Source organism: Pelophylax lessonae (genome assembly GCF_965119305.1).
Source record: "Pelophylax lessonae genome assembly, chromosome: 4".
NCBI classification, from domain to species: domain Eukaryota; kingdom Metazoa; phylum Chordata; class Amphibia; order Anura; family Ranidae; genus Pelophylax; species Pelophylax lessonae.
This window is the reverse complement of record NC_138771.1, coordinates 604,242,005-604,257,783: the sequence shown is the minus strand read 5'-3', so window position 1 is coordinate 604,257,783 and position 15,779 is coordinate 604,242,005. Positions and strand designations below refer to the sequence as shown.

The window sequence follows — 15,779 nt, the reverse complement described above, 5'->3', positions numbered from 1 at the left end:
GTTTCTAAAAGCACAACTTATATTTAAAAAAAAATAATTAACATGTCATACTTAAAGTACCTGCTCTGTGCAATTCTTTTGCACAGAGCAGCCCCATCCTCCTATTTTCGGGACCTCTGCCGGTGCTCCTGGCCCCTCCTTCCTGTCAAGTGCTGCTTCCATAGAAAGCTGCTTGCTCTGGGGGCACCCGTGCGTGCTTGATCCTGAGCTGGCTTTGTGTGTCCATTGACGCACAGAGCACGGCTGATCCCTGCAGTAGGAGGCAATGGCTTTGAGCCTATGAGGAGAGAGAGAGCCGCTGCTCTTGTGTACAGTGCTGAATCGAGATCAGGCTCAGGTAGGTATTTAGGAGGGCTGGGGAGCTGCATGCAGAAGATTTCTTACCTTAATGCAGGAAATGCATTGTAGTATGGTAAGCAACGGGTTAAGTTGCTGTCTGCAAAATGTTACAATTATGTATATGTCTGGGAGCTGGGTGTGGCTGAAGTTTAGTTGCATGCGTGATGTTCAGTGAATAAGGAAGCAACCGGTACAGCCTGGTCTGTGTTAATACACTACATTTTGGCGACGAGGATGGCTAGCTTTCTGGATTTACCGGCTATCGGACTGTTTGATGTGTCTGGAGACCACACTAGTCTCTCACAGCGCTGGGACAAGTGGAAGAAGGGATTTCAGCTCTATGTTATAGCCACAGGAGTGACAGCACCTGCTCAGAAGAGAGCCATGCTGCTGCATCTAGCTGGACCTCAAGTTCAGGACATTTTTGAAACCCTGGGAGCAACAGGGGAAGATTCAGACTATGAGACAGCAATGAATAGACTGAGTGAGTACTTTGAGCCAAAGAAAAATATTCCCTATGAAAGATATAAGTTTAGACAGGCTGTGCAAGAACCGGGAGAAACCACAGACAGTTATGTGACTAGGCTGAAATATCTGGCAAAGTCTTGTGATTTTGGGACTGTAACTGAGGAGATAATCAGAGATCAGGTCATAGAGAAATGCACATCTGTGCACCTCAGGAGGAGATTATTGAGAGAACCTAGTCTCACACTTACTAGTCTGCAGGAGATTGCAAGAGCCATTGAACTGTCTGAGCTCCAGGCTCTGCATATTGAAACCAAGGACACTGCATCTGTCAATACAGTCTCCAAACTTACCTATAATAATAGGAATATCTGGAGTAGGAAAGAGAGTTTTCCAAAGAGGACTTTACATGTAACCTGCAGTAAATGTGGCAGAGAGGGACACACAAGTCAGGACTGCACTGTGGTACAGAATAAAATGTGCTATGCTTGTGGAAAGACAGGTCATTTTGCAGCGTGTGTAGAAGTACACCCAGAGATAACAAAACCAAAGGACCATCAGCACAAGTAAATGTTATAGCTGAGGATAAAGAGAGTGCTCCTGACTGTGAATTTATATTCTCCCTGTGTTCTCTGCAAGCTGGGACATTAACCATTAAGATTGGAAATACAGATGTGTCAGTGTTGATTGACTCTGGAGCTACATGCAATGTTATGGACTTAGCTTCTTGGCACAGTCTTAATGGCAGAGAAAATCACCTTAAATTGTGTAACACCACTAAACAGATTTATACTTATGGCTCCAGTACACCACTACAACTTAAAGGCAAATTTTATACCTCTGTTCAAACACATGAGACTGGTCCTCCATTGCAGACCGAATTCTATGTTGTAGATGGCACAGGCTCGCCTCTGCTTGGTCGTCAAACCGCAATGGCACTAGGGGTGTTAAAGATTGGCCGTGATGTAGGCAGCGCAAGAGTGAATATGGTGTCTCCTGCTATTTCTGCATTGAAAGAGGAATTTAAAGATTGCTTCTCTGGGTTTGGAAAATTAAAGGATTTTCAGCTGGAGCTTCACATTGATCCACATGTAAAGCCTATTGCACAGCCAGTACGCAGACTTCCTTATAGCCTGAGATCACCTGTCGAGCACAAACTGGCAGAGCTGCTAGACCTTGACATTATTGAACCTGTGGAAGGACCCACTCCGTGGGTATCGCCGTTAGTTGTTGTACCAAAGGGCACAGATATTCGGATTTGTGTGGACATGAGATGTGCTAACCAAGCTGTGCAGAGAGAGAGACATCCAATTCCCACTATTGAAGATGTTCTACATGCAATGAATGGGGCAAGTGTCTTCAGTAAACTGGATTTGAAATGGGGTTATCATCAGATTGAATTGACCCCAGCATCTAGAGTCATCACTACATTTGCAAGCCATAAAGGTATTTTTAGATACAAGAGGTTGATGTTTGGCGTATCGTCAGCACCGGAGGCCTATCAACATGTGATTCAGCAGGTGCTACATGGTTGTGAAGGCACGCATAACATTTCTGATGATATAATTGTGTGGGGAACAAACACACAGGAGCACGATGAACGTCTCCGTGCAGTGCTAAAATGCTTGAAGGAGAAAGGGTTAACATTAAATGAGAAGAAGTGCACATTTCAAATGAATAAAATGACTTTTATGGGCCATGTGCTGTCTGACAGGGGCATTGGTCCGGAGGACTGTAAAATTAAAGCTGTGTCTGATGCCAGAAATCCTGAAAACCCTGCAGAAGTACGCAGTTTTCTTGGGCTAGTGAATTACTGTGCCAAGTTTATTCCAGATATGGCGACTGTCAGTGAACCTTTGAGATTGTTGACTCGCAAAGCAGTCCCTTGGAAGTGGGGCCTTTTGGAACAAGGTGCATTTGATGAACTTAAGAGACGGCTGACTTGCGCCACAACTTTGGCCTATTTCAATCCTACTGCACACACCCAAGTTATTGTCGATGCTAGCCCTGTGGGGTTAGGCGCCATCTTGGTTCAGAGACAATGCACAGGCGATTACAGGCCTATTCAGTATGCAAGCAGATCCCTTACTGATGTAGAGAGACGTTATGCTCAGACCGAAAAAGAAGCTTTGGCTGTTGTTTGGGATGTGAAAGGTTTCACACCTATCTCTACGGCCTTGATTTTGAAATCATCACAGACCACAAGCCTCTGGAAGTGATATATTCGCCACGCTCAAAACCATCCGCCAGGATTGAAAGATGGGTTCTCAGATTGTTACCGTATCGATTTACAGTGCGGTACAGACCTGGACCGACTAATGCGGCAGATGCACTTTCCAGATTGCCTCAGTCTTCAGCACCTGTTTGTAACCTAGCAGAAGAGTACATTCGTTTTGTGGCTACTAACGCCATGCCTCAGGCATTGACACCGCGGGAGGTTGAAGAATTGTCATCTGTGGATCCGGAAATTGCTCGGTTGAGAAAATGTGTAAGACAAGGGGTTTGGGTGGATTGTGACCCAAGCTATCACAGAATCAAACAAGAGATGAGTATTGCAGGTCAACTAGTTTTACGTGGCAATCGTATTGTGATGCCGAAAGACTTACGGAAACGTACATTATATTTAGCCCATGAGGGCCATCAAGGCATTGTACGCACCAAACAAAGATTACGTGAGAAAGTCTGGTGGCCAGGAATTGACAAGGATGTGGAACGTTTGGTTTCTTCATGTCGAGCATGTCAGTTGGTTGGCAGCAAACCTAAACCAGAACCAGTAACTCACACTGTTCTACCTGAGGGACCATGGGAAGATTTAGCCATTGATCTGTGTGACATTCCATCTGGACACCATCTTTTAGTTGTTGTGGACTATTATTCAAGGTGGCAAGAGGTGGTAGTTCTCACTAAAGCTACATCATCAACTGTAATTGAGGGGTTGGAGAGTATTTTTGCATCTCATGGGTTGCCTAAACGGATTGTGAGTGATAATGGTGCCCAATTTACTTCTCAGGAATTTCAGGATTATCTGAAATCAAATGCTATTGAACATCATCGTACAACTCCATACTGGCCACAGGCTAACGGGGAAGTGGAACGCCAGAATCGAACCTTGCTGAAAGCTTTGCGGATTGCTCATTTAGAGAGAAGAGACTGGAAAAAGGAACTGTGGCGTTTTCTTTTGGCTTATCGCACAACTCCGCATACTGTCACTGGAGTTAGTCCTGCGGAACTTCTTTGTGGTCGCAAATTCAGGACAAAATTGCCAGACATTGGGGGTCCTCCTACGATTCAGAAACCTTTTCGGCATATTGATGAGGAAAGGAAGATCCGGGCTGAACAGTATGCAAACCACCGCCGCCAGTGTCAACCTAGTGGCCTTCAACAGGGTGATAAGGTGTTGCTTCAAAATGATCGGTTTAACAAACTGGCTCCGTCCTTTGAACCTGAGCCTTATGTTGTAAAGGAGAAAAGAGGTACTCAAGTGGTTTTAGAGGATTTAGATGGACACACAAAAGTGCGTAATTCCTCATTTGTGAAGAAATTTATTGAGTCAGAAGGTCAAGTATCGGAAGACGGTGAACAGGCAAAGAGTAGTGATGATACTGCCAGTGATCCAGACTTCAATCCACAACCATCCACATCGGAATGGCCAAGAGAAAAACGAGCAACTAATCCACCGGCCTACCTTAAGGACTATGTGTATAGTCAGGAGTTTATAGTTTAAATTTTTAGTTGTTCATCCATGCATTTTGTTAATCTTATTAATACGTTGTGCATGTTATGTTTTATTCAAAGAGAGGAGGGAATGTAGTATGGTAAGCAACGGATTAAGTTGCTGTCTGCAAAATGTTACAATTATGTATATGTCTGGGATCTGGGTGTGGCTGAAGTTTAGTTGCATGCGTGATGTTCAGTGAATAAAGAAGCAACCGGTACAGCCTGGTCTGTGTTAATACACTACATGCATTAAGGTAAAAAAAACTTCTGCCTTTAGAACCACTTTAACAGTAAGGTGAATGCAGATTTCTCACTACTGTACTATTTATTTGATAAACTTACTCAAAGACCTAGAGTATATCGCTCCTGTCAAGCAGGACAGCTTGATAAAATATAAGCATGCTTTTTATTTTGTTTTCTTTTAGTTTTTTATTTACATACTGCTCCACCCCTATAGAACGAAACTGTAGAGAGAAATAAAGGATTACCAATAAATCTGTTATTATTTCCTTGACAAGATCAATTATTTTAAAGCAACTAATGTAAGTGACAGCATTTGCACTTTTACTGTATTCTTTAATCCCCTGCGCAGCGCTATGATCCAGTCAGGTCATGTAAATTTAGTTTTGGGACTTGCTGACAGGGGAAGAGACCACAGTGATGAAGTGGTCAGTAAGTTATTGTTTTTATATGGTCCACCCTAGGGGCAGATCAGGCAGTTATGTATAACAGCAGTTGAGAAAGTACAGTGGTCATCCTGGTTACAGAATCTATCAGGATTCCCCATAGCACAAGACTAAACAGTATAGCATCTTTTGGTGGCTAAGAAAGTTAACATACTTTATATGTGTTGTATCTATGTCTGTAGCTGCTTCCCTGGAATCTTGCTTTAACTTAGTTATGAAGGGAGGGAGTCTCTGTATTAGTACCAGATATGCATTTAGGTGTAGCTCTCAAAAACACAGAGGGGTTGATTTACTAAAACTGGAGAGTGCAAAATCTGGTGCAACTCTGCAAAGAAACCAAAAAGCTTCAATTTTTTGGGTCAAAACTTAATTATAGAAAGCTGAAGTTAGAAGCTGATTGGCTACCACGCACAGCTGCACTAGTTTTCACACTCTCCAGTAGGGCTGCGCATCTTCACTTACCTCACGATTCGATGCGATTACGATTATTAGGGTCGCGATTCAATACGATTCGATTCCGCGATGCATCACGATTACTATGGGGACCCTTTTCTAAAGGGGATCTATGGTGACCCTGCTCTAAAGGGGGATCTATGGGGACCCTTCTCTAAAGGGGGATCTATGGGGACCCTTCTCTAAAGGGGGATCTATGGGGACCCTTCTCTAAAGGGGGATCTATGGGGAGCCTGGGCCTGTCCTAAAGGGGATCCAGGGGAACTGAGCTCTAAAGGGGGATCTATGGGAACCCTGCTCTAAAGGGGGATCTATGGAATAGATCTCCTTTAGTGCAGGGTCGCCATAGATCCCCCTTTAGAGCAGGCCAGCATCCCCAGAGATCCCCCTTTAGTACAGCAGGTCCCCCCATAGATCCCCCTTTAGAGCAGGCCACATCAGGTTAGAAGAGTTACCTGATGCTAGTTGTAGTACCGTAAGCCCTGGTAAGGAGGAATGCTGGGCTCTGTAGTCCCCCTACTTGTAGTATAGCAGGCTCTGGTAAGGAGGAATGATGGGCTCTGTAGTCCCCCTAGTTGTAGTAGAACAGGCTCTGGTAAGGAGGAATGCTGGGCTCTGTACAGAGCCCAGCATTCCTCCTTACCAGGGCCTGTTATACTACAACTAGGGGGACTACAGAGCCCAGCATTCCTCCTTACCAGGGCCTACTGTACTACAACTAGGGGGACTACAGAGCCCAGCATTCCTCCTTACCAGGGCCTACTGTACTACAACTAGGGGCACTACAGAGCCCAGCATTCCTCCTTACCAGGGCCTGTTATACAACAACTAGGGGGACTACAGAGTCTGTAGTAGTCCCCCTAGTTGTAGTATAACAGGCCCTGGTAAGGAGGAATGCTGGGCACTGTAGTGCCCCTAGTTGTATTATAGCAGGCCCTGGTAAGGAGGAATGCTGGGCCCTGTAGTGCCCCGACTTACCAGGAAGCAGAGCTGCAGCCAGTTGTGGATGAAGTAGCGGTAGGTGTATGGAGTAGGGCTCGGACAGGTCCTGGGTGATGAGCCTCATGTCGGGAATTTGGAGCTCGGACTAGTGCAGTGCACGGTACAGGCGGAAAGCAGGGCCTCCTCGCTCCCCTGCGGTCAACTCAGGCTGTCTGCCGAGAACCGCACCGCTACCAGAAGTGTACCGAGCTGGGAAGGCCGCGACTTCGGGCGGCCTGGCTGTCAGAGCGGGCGGTCGGGCAGCAGCGTGCCAAGTGGGTGTGCCGTGTGTACTCCGGGGCCAGAGAGAGCACTGATAGCTTCGCTCTCCTCTCCTGCACCGCGAGGAGGAGCTCCGTATCGCAAAAGCCCGGCCCGCGCCGCCATGTCACTTCTGTCCCTGCCCCCGGAAGTGACGTCATTAGGTAATCGATTATTCAACCACCCCGAATCGATGCAGAATCGCGAAGGGTCGCATCGCGATGCATCAATTCGGCGATTATATTCAGCAGCCCTACTCTCCAGTTTTAGTAAATCAACCCCAAAGCCTCACATAAATGTGTCAATCAATCTTTTTACTTTTCAGGAGAAGTATCATCCATTGTCATCTAGCTTGTATTGGTACCTTCTCTTTACCCCCAAATCGAGAAAGCCCTTACCTGTGTGTCAGTCACCCCGGTGGCCTCCTTGATCTTCTGAAAGGCTTCCTGATAAGTGCGGATCGCTTTTTCCTCCTCCTGTCCACTTGCCACCAGTTGGGTTTCCACAGGCGTGTCCTCTCCTGGCAACGATACACGCTGAACCTATAAAAACAGGCAGAACGATGGTTTTAACCCAATGCAGAGAAAATACAACAACATATGGGTGTACCAATTCACTGTTCACCCACCCTTTATACATTTACAGCCCTGAGTTGTATAGGGTACCACCCTCTCTAATATGCCCAATCCCAGAAATATCACACATATACTTCGTTATTAGACCCCACCCACGAGGTATTATGTTGTGAAGTTTACCACACCCCAGGGAGACAGACAACTTAGCTCTGATTGGAAGCAAAGGGGTCATGTGTATCAGACAGAGGGCTGAAATATGTAATTATAGCAAATTGAGGTTACCAAGCAAAGTGTGGGGCTGCATTGGGAATTCGGTTTCCCCTGAGAGGTTTGCTTTAAAGAGACATTTCATTCACTTCAACACCAATGTTCTCTTGAGATTATGCATGCATTTCACTTATTTTATGCATATTATTTACTTGTGAAAGCCTTCTTTGTGCAGACTTTTGCTGACAGCCGCCATCTTGGATGTGTTGTCAGCAGCCAAAGCAGACTCAGAGCTGTCACTTAAGTGACACTCTATAGTATTCCCTTTTCCTCCTCCAGCATCTACATAAAAGGTTATGTAGGGAGGTGAAGGGAGGGTCAGAGGACCTGGGCCAGTACAGGCAGTAATGAAATGCTCCTAGAGGAGGAGAGGTCTGTGATATACAAGAAGGGACTATGCTAGGCAATTTACTCTCCTGGAGTACTCAAATTTGCTAACATGTTTAAAGGTACATTGCAAGGGAAAAAAATTATTTATAAAAATGAAAAATGCTGCAATCAAGCATTTAAGTGCTGGATTTTTTTACAGCTTTTAACTTTATAATTTGTTTATGCTGTGTCTTTCAACTGATGTTAAGTTACCCATAGACCTCAGATGTTAGTCAGAATGGCAGGGACAAACAATATTTATTTAATGATTGTTCTGATTAGAGTTATGCATGGATCATCGATGTGGTATTGTCTGTGCAGGAGGGTGGCCCGGCATTCATTGTACCAGCTTTATCTCTGATAAAAAAGGGCAGTGAATGACGTTATTGTGAGTTCACCTCCTCCTGCTTTGCTTGTGTTTATTTATGCCATCAGTATCAGTCTGTGCACAGTAAATTGTCTTCCACAGTATATTGGATGTGCCAAGTGCGATCAAACAGTATTCCTTACCCTACGATCTCTCTCGGCAAATAGGCGCCTTTCCTCTGCTTTACGCTTATACTCCTGCAGGATTGCCTCTCTCTCTCTGCGCTCACGGTGAAACTCCTCCTCGTGCCGCTGAAGTTCTGCCTGCAAAAAATCATGTACTTTACAATTCTGCTTTAAATATATTACCCTTATCATCCGAACAACATATACCACTGTATAATGGATTTGAAAGGCAATGTGTAAAGCCTCGTACACACGCACCGATTGTTGGCTGACCGATCGGCCGTCTTTTGTCCAGCGTTGTTGTGTTGGTTGAAATGTGCTCTAGACTGCACACAAATTTTGTCCGCCAACAAAAACCAACTGCAGAAGTGATGTCATGTTCTGGTCTACTTTTCGTGTTTTTTCTTCTCTGAGCATGCCCAGTCTTGCTCATCTGACTTTTGTCAGGCCGAAATCTGTACTGACTGACGAACAATCGGCCGTTCTGGTGATGGCCAACTAAAATTTTATAGCATGCACACCAGATTTTGTTCGGCCGAAAAGTCGCAGTCGGTTGTCGGAAGCATCATACTAACAAGCCGACAATCGGCCGATCGGACGTTGGCCGAAAATTTACGGCCAACAATCGGTGCGTGTGTACGGGGCTTTATATAAAATGTGTAATAGACTCTCTGCTCTGTATATAATGTAAGACTACCCATAGATGGGTCCTTTTTTTTTTTCCATCAGTCAGCAGGCTAATTGAAAAAAAAATTACCAGATCCCTCCATCCACATAAGCAAAGTAGTTGGAGGATTCCTCCCCGCTGTGCTATTGTATTCTGACAATGGAGACTCCTCCACTGTCAGAATACACTGATCAGCACTGCAGATGAATGGCTGAAGCTGGTGATCGAATGATAGTTTTACTACAGTCCCATTCAACAGAAGCTGATCGTTAGCGGGAATGGCCATAGGTGGATCAAAATTTGGCTGATCCCTGCTAAATAGGCTTTATTTCGACCCATCTATCGCTAGCTTAATAGAGTAGCAATATAATATATAGATATGATGGGGATCACTCTCCAGAAGGGTCTGCTCTGTGTACAATGTAAGAGAGGAGCTGTATAGCACACAGGCATGACTAGTACATTTCTCCAGAGGGGTCTGCTCTATGAATAATGTAATAGAGGAGCTGTATAGTACTCAGGCATGACTATGATTTCTATCCAGAGGGATCTGTTCTGAGAATAATGCAAAAAATACACATATTATAAAAATAAAAATACACATACAGTATATATGACTAATATCTCACTACAGAGGAGACTGTGGAGTTGATTTAGTAAAAGCAAATAGACTGTGAACTTTGCAAAGTGCAGTTGCACTCTGCAAGTGCAGTTGCTCCAGAGCTTAGTAAATGAGCATAAGCTCTGCTGGCTTCTATCATCCAATCATGAGCAAGCAAAAATGCTTTTTTTTTTTATTTTTTTTTATTTTCCTTGCACATGATTGGATGATGGAAGTCAGCAGAGCTTCTGCTCATTTACTAAGCTCTGGAGCAACTGCACTTTGCAAAGTGCACAGTCTATTTGCCTTTAGTAAATCAACCCCTTATGTGTAGAAAGTACCTAATAGACGAGCGAGCGGTATAATACACAAATATGAATAGGATCCCTCTCCAAAACAATCTGCTCTGTGAATATTCTAATCAAGGAGCTGTATAATACACAGATATGACTGGAATCAATCTCCGGAGTGGTTTTCTTTGTGTATAATGTAATAAAGGAGGTCTATAATACACATATATCTATGTATATTATGTAATAAAGGTGACCTATACAATATACAGACAATACTACAGTCCCGAGTATAGTTCATGTCACTCTCCCCCACCACGTACTCGGGCCATTTCCCGGGATGTCACTGCCTCCTTGTTCACCATCTGAAGTTCCTTCATTTCTTGTCTCTGGCTAAGTATTTCGGCCTCCAAGAGATCCAACTGTGATTGAAAAGTCAGGCTTTCCTCCTGCAGAAACAGTGTCAGCATCAGCAGATGTAGTAACAAACCACATAACCTAACTCTATTGAATAACAACACTCATTTATGTGAAACAAAATACTCTTTATAAAAAGTCATACTGTATACACAGAAGAATAAAAAAAAAAAAAACTAGAAGACACTCCTTCTGCTATAGTTCTCAGGGGTGGAGGTTTATGTTTTAAAGCTGACTTTTTTATTATCTATATTAGTAAAATCTTTGTTTTACATAAACTTTTAACACGTGATAAAGGATTCCTTGAGCATTGTGGGTTAGATAAGACAGCATACCAGTAGCTGTGAGCCTGGAGCTTCCTTTGCATAACTGAATCCCGGGATGGAACCGAGTTTGAGTCATAGCACTGGCGCTGAGCCCTGTCCTTCATGCTTTTTGTGTGTCTACGTTCCAATACGTGCACCCTCTCCTGTCTGCATATCACATTTTTGTATGTACATTTTCATTTATTAGAATCCTACAAAATTATTTTCCAGAGCTGCAGTGCAGCAGGTTTTGGTGTTACAGTCATCACAGTTAGAGATAAGAAAGCAAAAAAAATCAAATATTCAGCATTTCTAGGATACAAGAAACCAAAAAAAGTAGTCACCTAGGTAGGATTAAAGATATCAAATCCAGGAATAGAAAAACATTGCGGGGGTCTCGAAGCGGGTCCATATTTCACATTTTGACATGGAACTGTGTCTGTGCAGCTGCTGTGTCTGCATCCACCCCTATGGGCTGCCTGCTCGCAGCTCCCAGGTGGTTGCAGACTCAGCAAAAAGTGGCTCAGCACAGAGGATATGTCTCAGCGCCTGTCTGAATGAGCCCATAGAGGGGTCACTGCTCTGTCTCTTGCTGATTTGTATGTAAATTTCAGCCTGAGCTGCTGAGCTCTGTAAGCACCAATCTTTTTACAAAAGTTCCACCTACTAGCTAGATATACACTGCTCAAAAAACGAGACAACCTCCAAAACAGAATGGTTTTACAGGTGCAGGCCACTGACATTTTTCTGCTACTCATCTTTTCTGACTGTTTTTTACTAGTTTTGCATTTGGCTAGGGTCAGTGACACTACTGGTAGCATGAGGTGATACCTGAAGAGGTTTCACAGGCATTCCAACTCCTCCAGGAAGGCATATCAATATGTGACATTGCCATAAGATTTTCTGTGTCTCCCATCACAGTCTGAAGAGCATGGAGGAGATTCTAGGAGACAGGCAGTTACTCTAGGAGAGCTGTACAGGGCTGTCGAAGATCCCTAACCTATCAGCAGGACCGGTATCTGCTCCTTTGTGCAGGGAGGAACAGGATGAGCACTGCCAGAGCCCTACAAAATGACCTCCAGCAGGTCACTGGTGTGAATGTCTCTGAATAACAATCAGAAACAGACTTCAGGATGGTGGTCTGAGAGCCCAATGTCCGCTAAAGGGCCCTGTGCTCACTGCCTGGCACCATGGAGCTTGATTGGCATTTGCCATTGAACACCAGAATTGACAGGTTCGCCACTGGCACCCTTTGCTTTTCACAGATGAGAGCAGGTTCCCCCTGAGCACATGTGACAGGCGTGAAAGGGCCGTGGAGAACTTTAAGCTACCTGTAACATCGTTCATCATGACTGGTTTGGTGGTGGGTCCCTGATGGTCTGGGGAGGCAAATCCATGGAGGGACGCACAGACCTCTACAGGCTAGAAAATAGCACCCTGACTGCCATTACATATCGGGATGAAATCCTTGGACCCATTGTCAGATCCTACGCTGGTGCAGTGAGTCCTGGGTTCCTCCTGGTGCACGACAATGCCCGGCCCCATGTGGCGAGAGTATGCAGTCAGTTCCTGGAGGATGAAGGAATTGATACCATTAAATGGTCCCCACGCTCGCCTGAGCTAAATCCAATAGAACACCTTTGGGACATTATGTTTTCATCCATCTGACACCACCAGGTTGCACCTCAGTCTGTTAAGGAGCTCAGTGATGCCCTGGTCCAGATCTGGGAGAAAATACCCCAGGACACCATCTGTCGTCTCAAAAGGAGAATGCCCTGACGTTGTAAGGCATGCAAACAAGCACGTGGGGGCCATACAAACTACCATTTTGAGTTCCTGCAATGAAATTTCAGCAAAATGGACTAGCCTGCTGCATCATTTTTTCACTTTGATTTTCAGGGTGTCTTTGAATTCAGCCCTCTGTAGGTTGATCATTTTCATTTTCATCAAACGATGTGACATCCTTTCCTTCCTAACACATTACCCAGTCCATATCATTATAGATATCCAGCATTGAGATATGATGTGTTTTCAAAGTAGTCCTTTAATTTTTTTGAGCAGTGTACATATCCGTATGCAATATTTAATATTTATCTACCCAAACAAAAAACACTTTTAAGGTCGACCAAGATAAATAAAAAAACGAAAGAAAGGCAAAACCATTTTTCCTTTAAATGCAGTGAATATTAACAACTTATTCTGAGCTCTGACTACTGAAATCAAAGGAAGACTGTTGTAATGCAATACTAGAATGTACCAGGTACCCAACTGGAGGTGGCATTTTGTTTTCAGCCATTATTTGCCATAAATATGATTATTTTCAGCAATGAGAACTGATAATATTAAACAGATGGGTAGAAATAAAGTTAATTTTGGTAAACATGAATAGAGACGTATTATATTAATCTTGACAGGCCAATGTCTAGATCAGTGATCTCCAAACTGCAGCCTGTGGGTCAGAAGTCCTTTGCTTGCCCTTATCTGGCCCTTGAGGCACTATTCCTCCCACTGCTGTGAGGTACTATTCCTCTTACTGGACACCAACAGAGGGGCATAGTTCCTTCTACTGACACCAATGATGGGACACAGTTCCTCCCACTGGCGTCAACAATGGGGCACCATTCCCCCCAAACTGACACCAACGATGGGGCACTTTTCCTGCCATTGATACCAATGATGAGGCACTACTCCTCCTACTAATACCAATGATAGGGTGCTATTCCTCCAACTAATACCAATGATGAGGCACTATTCCTCCAACTAATACCAATGATGGGGCACTATTCCTCCATATAATACCAATGATGGGGCACTATTCCTCCCACTAATACCAATGATGAGGCACTATTCCTCCAACTAATACCAATGATGAGGCACTATTCCTCCAACTAATACCAATGATGAGGCACTATTCCTCCCACTAATACCAATGATGAGGCACTATTCCTCCAACTAATACCAATGATGAGGCACTATTCCTCCAACTAATACCAATGATGGGGCACTATTCCTCCAAATAATACCAATGATGGGGCACTATTCTTCAAAATAATACCAATGATGGGGCACTATTCCTTCAACTAAAACCAATGATGGGGCATTTTTCCTCCAACTAATGTGTATGATTAGCCACTATTCCTCCTATTAATACCAATGATGGGCACTATTCTTTGAACTAATACTAATGATGGGGTACTATTCCTCCAACCAATACCAATGATGGGGCACTATTCCTCCAACTAATACCAATGATGGGGCACTATTCCTCCAACTAATACCAATGATGGGGCACTATTCCTCCAACTAATACCAATGATGGGGGACTATTCATTCAACTAATACCAATTGATGGGGCACTATTCCTCCCACTGATACCAATAATGGGGCACTATTCCTCCTACAAATACCAATGATGGGGCACTATTCCTCCAACCTATACCAATTATGGGGCACTATTCCTCCAACTAATACCAATGATGGTGGACTATTCCTTCAACTAAAACCAATGATAGAGCACTAATCCTTCAACTAATACCAACGATGGGCACTATTCCTTCAAATAAAAGCAATGATGGGGCACTATTCCTCCAACTAATGTGAATGATTGGCCACTATTCCTCCTACTATTACTGATGGGCCACTATTCCTTCAACTAATACCAATGATAGGGCACTATTCCTACTATAATACCAATGATGGCCCACTATTCCTTCAACTTATACAAATAATGGGGCACTATTTCTCCAACTAATAACAATGATGGGGCACTATTCCTTCAACTAATACCAATTGTGGGGCACTATTCCTTCAACTAATACCAATGATGGGGCACTATTCCTCCAACGTATACCAGTGATGGGGCACTATTCCTCCTACTAATACCAATGGTGGGGCACTATTCCTCCAACCTTTACCAATGATGGGGCACTAGTCCTCCAAATAATACCAATGATGGGACACTATTTCTTCAACTAATATGAATGATTGGGACACTACTCCTCCTCAAACTACACACAAGCAAAGGCGCTCCAGGTGAGTGATTAGCTTTCCATCTACTAGCCACTTGTGATGAAGGTGCTAGCACCGCTTGTCTGCAAAGCTACAGAAAAGCCTTTATTGTATGTTCCAAATAATCAACATCATGCCTCATTGTTATACAGATAGTATATATTTGGTTATGTCTGTCCTGAGGATAAAAAGTTATGAGTAAGCGCTAGCTGTAGCGCGAAACGCGTTAACTTTCAGCTGTACCCCACACTGTCTGTGATGATTTTATGGAACATACACTAAAGGTTGAAGAAGTGCAGCGGATTCCAGATTCTTTTCTTTTCTGTACTCCTCCACCTAATAACAATGATGGGGCACTATTTCTCCTCCTATTGTTCCCCTCCCACTGATCACCAAGCCTGAGGCATTGTTTACTTCCACTAACACCATGATATTTTCTCACCCCCACTGGCCACAGTTCGGCCTCCCCTAAAGTCTGAGGGACAGTAATCTATCCCTTAGTTTATAAAGCATGAAAACCCCTGGCCACACAGCTGATGGTTTTTGTTTTTACATGCAGTGACTCATGCATTTCACAATTGGGTACTAATTTATTTGTGAAGATGTATTACGATCAATAATTTCCCATGTTATGGAAGGTAAACAGCAGAAAACTGCCATTTCAGATTTAAGAAATTCTGCAGTGCCAGCTGTATATAAAGCTGTATAAAATTGACGCATGCTGAAAATTCCAATTTCTGCTAGAACAATAAAGTTGGTGACCATTGTCTGAGTTATACTAAGCAAGAATCTGAAAACAATATAGGATAAAGAAAGGTTTGCATAGACAAAACAGTACTGGGTGAACTTTCTATCACCTGCCGCTGTTCAGATGTCAGCAGCCCTT

The 15,779-nt window shown here is 43.8% G+C and overlaps 1 protein-coding gene across 1 annotated transcript in view; it reads right to left on the bottom strand.

Annotated features, from left to right (window-relative positions):
- Positions 1-15,779, bottom strand: part of ODAD3 (outer dynein arm docking complex subunit 3) — a 60,952-nt gene that overhangs the window by 18,258 nt on the left and 26,915 nt on the right. The window contains exons 8-10 of the mRNA XM_082256663.1: positions 10,487-10,612; positions 8,624-8,743; positions 7,301-7,444 (exon numbers count right to left, since the gene is read on the bottom strand). Of these exons, the coding sequence (XP_082112789.1) occupies positions 7,301-7,444; positions 8,624-8,743; positions 10,487-10,612 (390 nt within the window). The remainder of the gene's footprint in view (positions 1-7,300; positions 7,445-8,623; positions 8,744-10,486; positions 10,613-15,779) is intronic.